The sequence below is a fragment of the Vigna umbellata genome, chromosome 5 (assembly GCF_029865625.1).
Source record: "Vigna umbellata cultivar VRB3 chromosome 5, Vumbellata_1.0, whole genome shotgun sequence".
NCBI classification, from domain to species: domain Eukaryota; kingdom Viridiplantae; phylum Streptophyta; class Magnoliopsida; order Fabales; family Fabaceae; genus Vigna; species Vigna umbellata.
In genome coordinates, this window is record NC_142169.1 from 17,971,711 (window position 1) to 17,984,984 (window position 13,274).

At 31.9% G+C, this 13,274-nt stretch overlaps 1 protein-coding gene across 1 annotated transcript; it reads left to right on the top strand.

Moving 5' to 3' along the window:
* The first annotated feature begins 537 nt into the window (after positions 1–537).
* Positions 538–2,502, top strand: NAC047 (NAC domain containing protein 47). Its single transcript, XM_047316140.2, has 3 exons — positions 538–806; positions 999–1,297; positions 1,504–2,502. Exons 1-3 carry the CDS (start codon positions 644–646, stop codon positions 2,092–2,094), a joined length of 1,053 nt encoding a protein of 350 aa, XP_047172096.1. The 5' UTR covers positions 538–643; the 3' UTR covers positions 2,095–2,502.
* Positions 2,503–13,274: the final 10,772 nt, after the last annotated feature.

Genomic DNA, 13,274 nt, shown 5'->3' on the forward strand with positions numbered 1-13,274 from the left:
CGATAAATATTTTTTTTACTTCTTATGTTTTAAATTCTGATTTTCGCATTTTCAAGCTCTTTTGAATTGTGGAATCCGTTGAAAGAGAATATTTTCACGAAGAGAAGAAAAAAATATTAGAGAAAAAAGGTAACATTATTCTTGTCAAATTATCCATCAATCACTTTATCTTGTGGGTTTGGCAATGACACGTGTCGTCATCTTATCTGAAGAAAATGACGTCAGTAGCCGCCGCCATTGCACAGAATAATAATCCAAGAGAAAGGACAAAAGGGGTAGTGTTTGCAATTGCATAATATCGCAACGTAATTGGGCCATTATCGAGTGAGAAAGTTTGTCTTGGTAGATGGCTGTTGTTGTGGCTAGCCATCACCAATTCCTCATTTCTTAGCTCACTTTAATGGTCCCCACTTGCAAATTTCTTGAACTCATCTCTTCTTCTCTCGTTCATGCCCCTTTCCCATCTCAACCTAATCTCTTTCCACATGGCGACAAAATCCCACAACCATAAAATCCCCTCTCTTCTCCCCATCCCAAAAATTTCAATCCTCTCTTTCCCTCTTTTACTTGCCTTTTTCAACCACCCTTTAGCCACTTCTCTTCTTCTTCTCTCTTCATTCTCTCCCTCACCAACCCCCACATAATGGGAAGCCCTCAATCCAATTTGCCACCTGGTTTTAGGTTCCACCCAACAGATGAAGAACTCATTCTTCACTACCTTAGTAAAAGGGTTGCATCCATTCCCTTACCCGTTTCCATCATTGCTGAGGTTGATATCTACAAGTTAGATCCATGGGACTTGCCAGGTTTCTCTCTCTTCCACTCCCTTTGTTTTTTGTTGTCAACCATAAACAATCAATAATGCATCACCCCTTTGCCAATCTAGTGTGAATGTGATGAGAAATGTGTTGAGATTAAAGAAAGAGTGAAAATTTTCAATTGGGTATTGTTCAAGTTCACTTATTTATCAGTGTTTGTTTCATGTGGTTTTTCAACAGCAAAGGCAACCTTTGGGGAGAAAGAATGGTACTTTTTCAGTCCCAGAGACCGGAAGTACCCAAACGGTGCAAGGCCAAACAGGGCAGCTGCTTCAGGGTATTGGAAGGCCACTGGCACAGATAAGACCATAGTCACATCATTGCAGGGTGGATCAGTCCAAGAGAACATTGGTGTGAAGAAGGCTTTGGTGTTCTACAAAGGAAGACCCCCAAAGGGTGTCAAGACCAATTGGATCATGCATGAATATCGCCTTGTAGACAACAACAAACCCATTAAGCTCAATGACTCCTCCATGAGAGTAAGTCCCCTACCAAAGTTACTTTCATTACATTTTTTTGTTGATTCTTAATATTGTAGAATGTAAAAAACGAACTATCTTGTTTAATTTACCAGTCAAGCTTGATAATGTGTCGTGCATGTAGAGATTGATTGGATCATGTAATGATTTCTTGTTAACAACACGACATGTTGTTGGGTTCTGATATGCATTAACTGTTGTTGCAGTTGGATGATTGGGTGCTGTGTCGGATTTACAAGAAGTCCAAACATGCTCTAACTTCAACAGAGGCAGGAATAGGAGTTGGTGAGGTGGATCAAGCAGAGGAGCAGCAATTCAATGAGACCCTTTTGCCAATCTTAAAATCTCCAATACCTCCTCCTCAGAACACATTGATGTCTCAAAAATCTGTCTCCTTCTCCAACCTGTTGGATGCCATGGACTACTCTGTACTCAGCAGTTTCTTATCTGAGAACCATTCCAACCCACCAGAGATCGGATCAAGTGCAGGCTTCGACACTGAGAATTTGGAACAGCAATCTTCTCCGATGAACAACCCCAACAATAGCTACACGTTTCAGAAGAACACCCAATTGAACCCTTCACTCTCCAACATGGAAAACATGAGGCCAAAGCGCCAATTTTCAAGCATTGATGATGAAACTCTGTACCCATCCAAGAAATACCTGACTTCCTCTTGCAACTTTCCTTCCAACATCAACCCCCAATACGAGAATCCACAATGGAACTACCTCGTCAAACAGTCTTTGCTGAATCAGCGGTTACTGCTTGGTCCTCAGCTTCAATTTCAAGGATAATCCAAACATACCAACAACTTATTAAATCAGAAAAAAACAAAATTGAAATAGAAAAATTACATAGAAGTAAAATATTCAAAAGCTGAGCCCACCAAAGAACACACCAATTTGATCACTAGATAAGAAGGTTTAGTAATTTAGCACATAGATATTGTTATAGCGTTTTTTTTTGGTTTTCTTTTAATTAATTTGTGCTGGAAAACGACGAATAGAAGGTAGCTTGAAAGGAGTAACAGTTTGGTATAGAATCAAAGAAATATTCCATCATTCAAGGGGTGAAGAAACTGTAGAAACAAAATATCCAAGTTTCTATGACAAATCAAAACAATTTGTGTACAGAATGTTTATTTGTACGTGTTTGGATTTGGAGGTTAGCTTTATTATATACTTTGTAGATAAGGTATTGTACTTGATTGTGTTGATATTTCTCATTCTTTTCCTTGAAAGGATAGCTGGCTACGAATTTTCTTTTGTGCTTGGAATTCTATCATTTTCTATTTCAGTGTCTTCAACAGTAGAACTTCATCATTGACTGTTACTATTCACATGCATTATTGAACTCACATTGAACCTCAACCTTAGAACTAAGAAACCCATCAATGAAATAATTAATTAAAAACATGAATTACATTGATTGGTTGAGAAATGAAAACGTGTTGTGTTTATTTTCTATCTAATTTTTTCTAACTCTTTTTGTTTCATCCATGTTTTTCTTCCTAAATATCTAGTTGAAGAATGGGTCCAAATTTTAGATGACAAGTCCAACTCTTTTGGTTCCTTTTCAGAAAAACTCACAGCCAAGTCCAACTTTGCCATACCATAGGATAATTAGGCGTGCGTGACACCATATGGTTAAACTTTTCTTTTGTTTTTATAATAAAAATGTATAAATTTATTGACTTTAGAGCACCCCATATCCTTACTTTATAGATTTTAAAATACAATAGAAATTGTTTGGAGGAGTTGTTTTTTTTATATAAATATTTCTTGAAAAAAAAAAAAGAAATGAACCTTTTCAATAAATTAAAATTAGTTTATACATAAATTATTTCGTATAATATCTTTAAATCTTCATTCTTAACTTATAAATAAAATTTTATTTTACATTTTTTTAATATATCTTGAAATAAGAAAAATGAAAGAGGGTAATTCGTTTAAAATTGAATTGAATGTAGAAAAAAAAGAATGTGCTTTGGTTGGAAAGTATAATTTACTAAATAATCAGTTGTGATTTTTGTAAACATACTCAATTAACTATTATTCCCATCTTTTTGTTTAGATTTTTTTTTTGTTTTATTTAATGCTATTTTCAAAATTTAAACAATAGTATTTTTTTTTGTTATTTATACTCTTTCTCTTCATTCTAATAAACGTAACATAGAAATAAATAAATAAAATTATAAATATATTTTTTCAAATACAAAATCATTTTTCCTTTTGACATAAAAAATAAAAGCTTTAAATAACATTTAAAAAGGAACGAAAATTAACTAACACATTGGGAATTGTCTAATTTATCTACAATAAATAATAACATGAATTAATTTGATGTAACTTAGGCTCTATCCAAAGAAGAATATACACAATCTTGAATTTGTCTTTTATGATATATTTAAGTTTGCATGAAGAATGATCTTTATCTAGTACTATTTCCAACTACTTCCCACGTGTTCATGATTAATTTTCATGATTGTAACTAATAGCCACAACCAAACATAAAGAGCTACCAATACAATGATGGTGTGTTCACCATACTCCACTTATTTTAATATATTTGATTCTTCAATCACCTCTTTGGTCACTACATGCAAAATTATATCTATAAATCAAGTAGCCTCCTTGGTCTTAGTTTTGTTTTTTTATTATTTATAGCACAAAGATATTAAAATAAGAAGATTACAAGTAAGCACCGAATAATGTCATTAAAAACACCGAAAAATATCATTAAAAGTACCGAAAAATGGATATTTTCTCATGGTCAACGTTGTACCGAGATGAATGTGTGCATGAGTTGGATACAAATCACGTAAATTCATAATTAATTTCAATCTGACTTGACCTAATCAAAATCAACATTTGATAATCGAATTGATTTATCTGTTAAAGTTAGAATTTTTGAACACGTCATCAAGCTTATTGACACATGCAATTCTCTCTATTTGAAATTTAATTTTATCATTATCAGTTCACCATATTTATTTAAATGATATTTTGTTTTACAATTTATGTATATTTAATATTCTATTGTTTTGTTACAAATAATGAAGCAGGTATTATAAATAGTCAAATGGGTGTCTATAAAAAAAATTAGTTATCAGATTGCAATTAAATTTGTAGTCACTAAGATGAATTTAGCTTTAGTAATTAGTAGTTATTATTTAGTGTCCATAACAGAGGTAAAAGAGAGACACTGACATTTTTTTTATTGATATAAATTATTAACAACCAAATTTATGACAGCATTATCTCTTGTAAAAGCAATTTTTTAATATTTTATTTTAATTACGAGGTAGCAATTAATCCTTTTACCAATATTTATCCGTTAATTTCATCCCTCTCCTAAGGTATTTCTTTGAGAAAGTACTGTTTGCTTCCCAGAGGAATCAGTTTTAGATATTCAGGTGAAAAATCAAGCAAACGCTAAAATGTCTAAAATTTCAAAATACACAAAATGGTATGAAAAGAATAATTCAATGGATTAGTTGTCGTTTATGGCGAAAAGTCTATCCCACCCTCGATATGAACAGGAACCCAATCTAACCTACATTTTTCAAAATCATTTGAAGTTATGAAATTCAGTAACCTAATTGGTAGCCTAAATACGACCTTATTTAAAGGCTCTACATATTACAAAGAAGTCAAGAATTTGTATTATTATTTCTTTTTACTATTATTGAGGGCTGAGGATTCGTGGTGACATAATCTAGATCAATATTAAAATGCTAAAAGAATAATAGAATTAAAAAAATAAGAGAAAAATAATGAATGACAATTTTTTTACTATACAAATTAAGTTGTTACTCTTAATGAAAAATCCAAAAGATACAAAATAATAGAAGGACAAACAAATTAAATGTTATATTGGAGACTCTTGAACATAAGGATTATGAATTATACATAAAAAAAACTTTTAACAAATGGTTGTTATACTTGGATAGTCAAGTATATATTGTGAAGAGACTGTAACTTCACGAATTTCTTTAGTATTTATTTTGTCAACTACTCTTTCCCTATCCTTTCGATACTCGTCCTCCATGGATGGATGATGTGTATGTAAAAGACATTTCGACGCTTACGTTAATTGAGTACGTCAAATAACTGTTAATATTGTAATTGTGAACATAAATTATTTATCTCGATGATTGTACTATTTATTAGGTAATTACGACGTTTGTGGGCCTTCACCTATAGCGATTAGGGTGGGCCCAAAGACCCATTTATCTCATAATTCAATTCTTTGATCCATAATATGTTAAGTTAAAAAATAATACGCCATTAGATTATGACCAATCAGTTTATGGTCTAATAGGAACAAGTTAGCCTGTGAATGAATAGAAATAGGCCAACTTGTGACCGAGGAGAAACATGTCGGTTTGTGGCCAGGTAGAACAAGTTGGCTTGTGGCTGGGTAACATAAGCAAGTTTGTGGTTCGATAGAACAGGTCGACTTGTGGCCAAGTAGAATAAGCCAGCTTATGGTCGAATAATTTACTTTCAATAATTAGTCATTTACAATACATTTGTGATTTTAGGAGTTTGAATTTTTATGTTGATGTAAGTTAAATGTCATTTTATTTTTTTAGTCAAGTTTATTTAACTGGACATATATGAGATTTTTAGAAATTCATTCTCTTAAAAAAAACTTGAAAGGAGAATCTAGTTACTTATTAGATTTTTAGTACAATTAGAAAGTGATGATTGAAATTATTATCTACTTTATGGAGATTAGATAAAGGGATAATATAGTCTCTGACTCTATCTTTATAGTGACTAAATAAAGAGATTATAATATCCTCTCACCATATCTTTGAAGTGGGATTGAAAAACACTAACAAAAAATAAAAGTACACATGAAATATAATTGGTAAAAAGAAAAGGTATATAGATTCATTCTTCGTAAATTGTAATGATTAGTTACTTGAAGTTTACTCTTCTAGTCTAGTTGCAAATTAATGTAATCTCTATATTGAATTATAAGATTACCTTAATAATTGAAAAAACATTATTAACTTGAAATTATTTTTCTCGAGTGTTTTGATTTTTTAATTAGATTCTATGTTTGTTCTTTTTCTTCTTAAGAACAAAAGTTTTGTTTTGTTTTTTTAAGGACAAATTAAGCTTAAGTTTTGTGATAAGTGTAAAATGTTAGCATTTTTTCACTTTGTTTGTTTTCTAATATCTGGACTGTTAAAGTTGTTGTATGTATTAGTGCAAAACTATGATTTGGCATTGCCTAATATGCTTCACTTTTAAGAAAAAAGAAGTCTATAATGATGCGGTGACAATTTTGAAAATATTTTCACAACTATATGCATCAATTCAATGATAATCGAAGTCTATTCCCTAACTACATGAGTATAGACCTCAATTCTTTAAAGAACTAAAACCTATAATGATGCGATAATACTTGAAAATATTTTCACTATTATAAGCTTTATATTTATTTATAAAGAACTTAAACTTATAGTTGTAGAAATATTTTAAAAAAATTTACCATGTTTTTAAAGGGTTTTAGTGGATAAAACTAAACCCTATACCTATCTATATAGGATAAATTTTTGAATTTTTGCAACCCTCGAAAGATCATATTACATAGCACTACTACATTTTTCACCTCTGTCATTGCAAATTCACGTTTTCCTTCCATTATGGTCTTCGTTGATATTCGTTTTTGTCTTCCTTATCATTTATCTTCCCTTTCATTTCTCGTTTATCTTTTCCTTTTGTTCTTATTTTTCTCTTCCTACTCATAACGTTGTTTTTCTTCTCGTTTAGGTGTTGTCACTGCATTTTGATGGGCATTGTCATCTTTTTATGTGGGGCGTGACAATATTACAAGTTCGTGTTGGTCTTAATCTACTGCATTTAGGACATCACAACATTGTTATTGTCTTGGTTGCTGGTTCACATTTGAGTGATTGGTCTTGGTCTCTCATTCTTACTCTCACTCTCGTTTTTTCTCACATTTGACTGAAACCTGTTGCTTTTATTTTATTAATTGTTTTATGCTTCGATGAAGCCTATTCCTAAAGTATAGGCTTCAGTGAAATGAAGCCCAAACTTTCCCTTTTTTACCTTGCTTGGATATGCTTCACTTATAGAATGAAGTATAATGACGAAAAAAAACTAGTATCAAAGCCCTTTATAGTGATGACATTTTTCTATTAGACTTCTACTCAAATTTAATTTTTATTTTTCGTTATGATTTTATGCTTTCTTTTAGAAAAAGCAAATATTTTTGCCCAAGTGAAGCTTGATCACTAAAGCGAAGCTTGATTGCTCTAACGAAACAAGTGAAAAAGTACACCAATTAGAGAAGACTATTACTGAAGCAAAGTATTAACTCATGCTCACTTAAAAAATGTATTTTAGTGACCACTTTCTTTGGTCATTAAATTGTTCGAATAAATAGCAAAGACCATCAATGACCAAAATAGTGACAATATATGGTGGTAGAAACCTTTGTCGCGAAGTAGTTAATGACCAACTTTTAATTTTGTTGCTAAACAACCATTAAATTTTTAGTCTTTAAATACTCACTAAGAGTTTGGTTGTTTCCATGTATAAGACACCAATTTAGCAACTGAAAAGTATTTGTAATTGAGGTTACTAATTTTGTCAAGAAAATAATAATGTATAACAACTCATTTTTCGATCGTTAATAGGTCAAAAATTTTATATTTATAAAAGGTTTTGGTCTTAATTCCGTCGCAATTATAAACGACACATAATATTAAGTCATTTTGGGTAAGATTTTTAATTAAATTGAAATTGTTTTTTATGACTAAATCAGTGACAACAATAGAAACATTTAGGGAGAAATAAGTTTTGGTTGCTAAATAACAAAATTGAATATTTTATAGACATAAATATGGATGACTAATTTTAAGCATAAAACTTTTTACCTATTTATAAACTATACTTTGACCTACATGTAAACAATTTTCTAACCTATTTATAAATGCTAAAAATTTAATCGTACTAAGAGTCAACTCCAATATATAATGTAGTAAAGGATAATAAAAAAAAAATCAAATGTATACATATTGCATAATCCAACATAAAATCATAATGGAAATAGTTTCAAGTAAACATACAACTAATGGTCCTGTAGTCTATTATTACTAGTGTGGTCTATTATATCATCTTTATTGCTAAGAAGATTATAAGGGTCTATCGTAAGATTTTACAACTTGATATGCTATAAAATATGTTTCATCTACTCATTTTGTTGGTGTATGCATTCACATTGTTTCTCATGATTTTTTAATTAATTGCTCCACTTTTACTTCAAGTGTCTTTTCTTTGGTTGTTTCATCATTAATTTAACATTTAACTTTTGAATAGTCTCAAACATTTGTTTTTTTACGTGGATTTCTTCTTTTTCCTCATTCTTTTGTTGTTGAATGTATTCTTGTTGTTGGATGAACTACCCACTTTCAACAATTTTTAATTGGAAGATTTGAAACTTGTAACACCAAGCTATGTTATGTCGCATTTGTTTCACCAAGTAAAAATACTTGTCAGATCCCATAAGTTCATTCATTTAATTGTTTTAGGATCCAATCTTTAACAAGAAATTAAAGTTTGAACACTACATTTTCAACCTATATTTTGAAATCATAGGAAAGCACTAGAGGAGGTGAATAATATTTTAAAGACTTTTCGCAAATGACATCTGATAGATTTTCAAAAGATTGATACACAAAAGATATATTTAGACGATGGTGTTTAAAAAGAGCTTTAAGAAAACTTTTGAAGGGGAAAAACAAGCACAAATTTTATATTAGTTCACTCAATCTGAGCAATGTCTAGTTCTCCCTTAAGAACTTTTAAGGGGTTCCACCAAACTTCAAGAAGGTTACACATGTTTTACCTCTCCAGTTTTACAACAAGTATTCTCATCACTTCTAGTTCATCTAGTCAACATGACTAGTGTGAGTTTAACCACTCCTAGTATACAAGTATTTTAACCACTTCTAGTTCAAATAGTAGACAATTGTCTGGACTGTTTAACTCAAATCAATGAAATAACCAGTATTTTAATTCTCTTAAGAATGTGCAACACAATCAGTGTTATGAGAAAATACAGATTGAAAACTCTCAAAGATAGGATAAATACAATACATTGAAATATGAGATTTTGCTAAGTTGTTTCTCTAGAAAATATAACTTCAAACAATATTTGAGCAGAGTAATAAGAAGCTTGTTTCAATGTTCAAATGATCTTTATATTATCCTTCTTCTTGTCTTCTCTTCAAGCTTCATCCATTTATAGTTTTTCTTGAGAAATAACTGTTAAATAGAGAGGTTGACTCCATGTAGAGCTGGCAACCTTTTAAGTGAGAACTTAGACTCAACTCTAGTATGCAGAGGTAGAATGGTTTGTCATAGATTTCATCAAAACATATCTTGTACAATGTGTCAGAGTAGAAATCTTCAAGGGAAACATTCCTAAATTGTTCTTCATGTCTTTCAACGTCTTTTTTTTGGGTGCAATATTTCTCATAAAGCCTTTTTCCTTTTGTGATCTTCACAAATATCAAGAACAATATATACAAACATAGAAGCACTTTATCCTACATGCATTAAATATTTTGAACGTTGATAAGTGTTACGTTGTATTAGATGTTCAAATTTTGTCATTTGTCAACTCATGTTGATAGGAGGAGTTTTACCCACACACACACACACACACACACACACACACACACATATATATATATATATATATATATATATATATATATGTGTGTGTGTGTGTGTGTGTGTGTGTGTGTGTTTTTGATGATGAACAAAAGAAATGTTTTATGGTTTTTTGCACAACAAATGACATAACAATTGTGTTTGTGCTTGAAATGCTTGATAGATGTATTCATTGTGTGTAAATGAATCATAAGTTTAAACATATTGCATATTACATTTGTGGTAGAAATAATCGATTAGACATAGTATATAACTTTTTAGATTTCTCCAGCTATCAATATATGTTTAATAGGGGCAAAATAGTTGTGTAGTAATTGATTACATTAGTTGTATAATTGATTAAAACACATTGCTATGCCAACATGTGTTTGATGAGTGCATTGATATGTTTGGAATAGAAATTGATTTGAAAATTTGCTTAAGTGTTGAACATAACCGATTACATATGTTTCCTAATCGGTTAAAATGTTTATCTTGTGAAAATCAATTTCATTTAAAGTCTTAACTGTCTATAACAATCATATTAATTGATTGTTGGCATGTATGAATTTCATAATCGATTGCATGCGCTGTATAATCTATTAAATCTGAAACAAATATAAAACTGTTAAAGCAGAAGGAAAAACTTAACACATTACATTAATTGGGTAATCGATTAAAATGCGTTAGGATTCAAAAATCCTATATATAACTATCTTGGGCATTATTTCAATAAAAATATTTGAATATTCAATTTCACAACTAACATTTTGATTGAGTATTGATTGCAGGAGCATCTAAGAACAAGTCTTGGAGAATCAAAGATCATATTTGGATGAATCATCAAGATTCTTGCAAGAAAACTGAGCTAAAAGAGTTTTGATCAATTTTGCATTACTAGTGTACTATTGTGAAGATCATATTCAACATTTGCAATCAGTGGATTGTGTTCCTATGCAGGTTAGCCAGGAGGAGAGAACCGTGGTATTCTTCATTGGGAGTTGGGATTGCTCTCAAGGTGTTTAGGGAGTTGGGATTACTCTCTATTTTGGTAAGATTGTGAGGTGTTTGTTGGCTGCAAAACAAACGGCAAGTGCACTGGCCGTAGCGTAGTAGGTGATAAATATTGTTCTCTCCCAAGGGACTTGTGCAACACATGACAATGCTTCCTTTTATAACTCAATTAGACATTAAAGTGCACGAAACAACACAAGAAACTCTTTGTGGTATTTTATCAAACAGTTGGTGTACAAGGAATTTAACATAGTGTATTTACAATTTGTCAAGACTAGAATTCATCCATTTCATTCTCATGCATTTACAAACATCTCAATTTCATCCAATAGGTATTCAATTTTAGTTCTAGGTTCAAATCATATTTCTCAATACATCAAGAAGCAAAAATCATGCATGAGTGATCAATCCAAAGCAAGCATTAAGCATAGAAATTGAACACTAAAGTAAAATAAAAGAGCATATATCATTAACATCACAAAATGCATAAGAATTCCATGTTTTACAACTAATCTCAACAAATAGGAAAAGTCCTCCATGGTGGAGAACTTAGGGTTCTACAAAATTGAAGAGATAGGGAAGAAATTGAAACCAAAGTGAAGATGCATAGCCTTTCCCAAGGTTCTTAGCAGTTGTTCCATGCTCCATTTGCTCCTCCCTCTCGCAATTTCATCTCCAATTTGTGACTCATCTTCTTCCTCAACCCAAAAAGGGCAAAATCACCATTGATGAAGCTTGAAGACTTAAGGAGGAGTGGGAGAGCTTCCCAACACCCCAAACACCTTCCAAGGGCCTCTCCCAATCTCTCTAGGTGAAGAATGAAGTGTAGGAGGAGAAGAATGCCCAAAAAATCGTGAGAACCATGCTTAAATAACCCATTTTGACAAGTCAGCGTCGTCACCGCTCAACTACACCTCAGCTGCAGCCTAGCCGTGGCATTCTAGAAGGCTGGCGCTCAGCTGCAGCCCCGCGGCAACATTCCAGAGAGTTGACGCTCAACTGCACGCCAGCTGCACCTCAACTACAACATTCCAGAGATAGATAGCTTAGTTGCCGCTCAGCTACAGGCAGTTTTGACAACATTCTAAAAATTCAAGTTCTTGTGCAATTCCAAAGGTGTCCAAAATGGGTATTTGCTTCAAATTGATCTTTTATTGTCCCAAAACATGTTCCCTTGAGTTATTGATTGTTTTCCTCCACTAGAATTGTTTGCTATTTATTTATTTCACACACTCAAATAAAGAGATTAGAGCTAAAAACAAGCATAAACTAACTAAAACACAAGAAAACTAAAAAACACATTAAACTTGAGGATAAAACAAGAAAAAAGTTATGAAAGAGTTGATTTATTCACAAAATATACACACAAAAACACGTAAAATCAATCATTATCAGTGTTCACATCTTGTTGGTGTAAGTGATATTGAGTGGGTAAGGAGAGTGCATTAAGAGGGAATATCTTTGTATTCTTGCTTGTATACTCTACTTGGAATCACTTCAACTAAGGTTATTGAAGGAAGAATGAATGTAGGCTTGGTCGAACTAGTATATATTGTTGTGTTGATCTTTCTCTCTTTTCTCTTTTATTGTTGATTCATTATACTTGCTTTATTGATTTCAAGAAAACTCAAAGATTTTGCAAAGCTTTTTAAAAGAATAAAATTTTAAAGCAAAATCCAACTCACCCCTTTCTTGAACAATCATACAATTAATCTTGGGAATCCAAGTGTGAGTCTAAGTCCCACATCGGATAGAAATGATAAAGTGGAGCACTATATAATGATGAAAGACCCATTAACTCATTACTTTAAGGTTTTGGTTAAAGAGTGGTGTCAATCCCCTATATGGTTGGACTCAAATGTTATTGGAGTTTGTACCTCCCCGGTGAACCTCCTCCTTGATAGACCCAACAGTGGTATCAGAGCCGATGGTCAATCTTGATGACCAGCTCAGACGAGTATAATGATCCTTATACCGAAAGTCTTCCTGGAAAAGGGTATTCAGGTAAGCAAGTCCTGTTAAGATGAACGGTAGTTGGAAAAGGCTACTTGTGGTTGTGGCTGGTTGGGAATGCTTTTGTTGGAGTTGATAGAAATGAGAAATAGAGCACTATATAAAGATGAAAGACCCATTAACCCATTGCCTTAAGATTTTGGATAGAGAGTGGTGTCAATCCCTTATATGGTTGAACTCATATCTCAGTAGTGTTTGTGTCTCTCCGATAAACCTCCTCCTCGATAGACCTAACAATTACAAACTCA

What these genes read in the sequence shown, in the direction of transcription:
- NAC047 (XM_047316140.2), top strand. Translation starts at nt 644, where the DNA reads ATGGGAAGCCCTCAATCCAATTTGCCACCTGGTTTTAGGTTCCACCCA. An exon ending in AGATCCATGGGACTTGCCAG is followed by an intron (nt 807 to 998) that starts GTTTCTCTCTCT and finishes GTTTTTCAACAG; the next exon opens with CAAAGGCAACCTTTGGGGAG. An exon ending in TCAATGACTCCTCCATGAGA is followed by an intron (nt 1,298 to 1,503) that starts GTAAGTCCCCTA and finishes CTGTTGTTGCAG; the next exon opens with TTGGATGATTGGGTGCTGTG.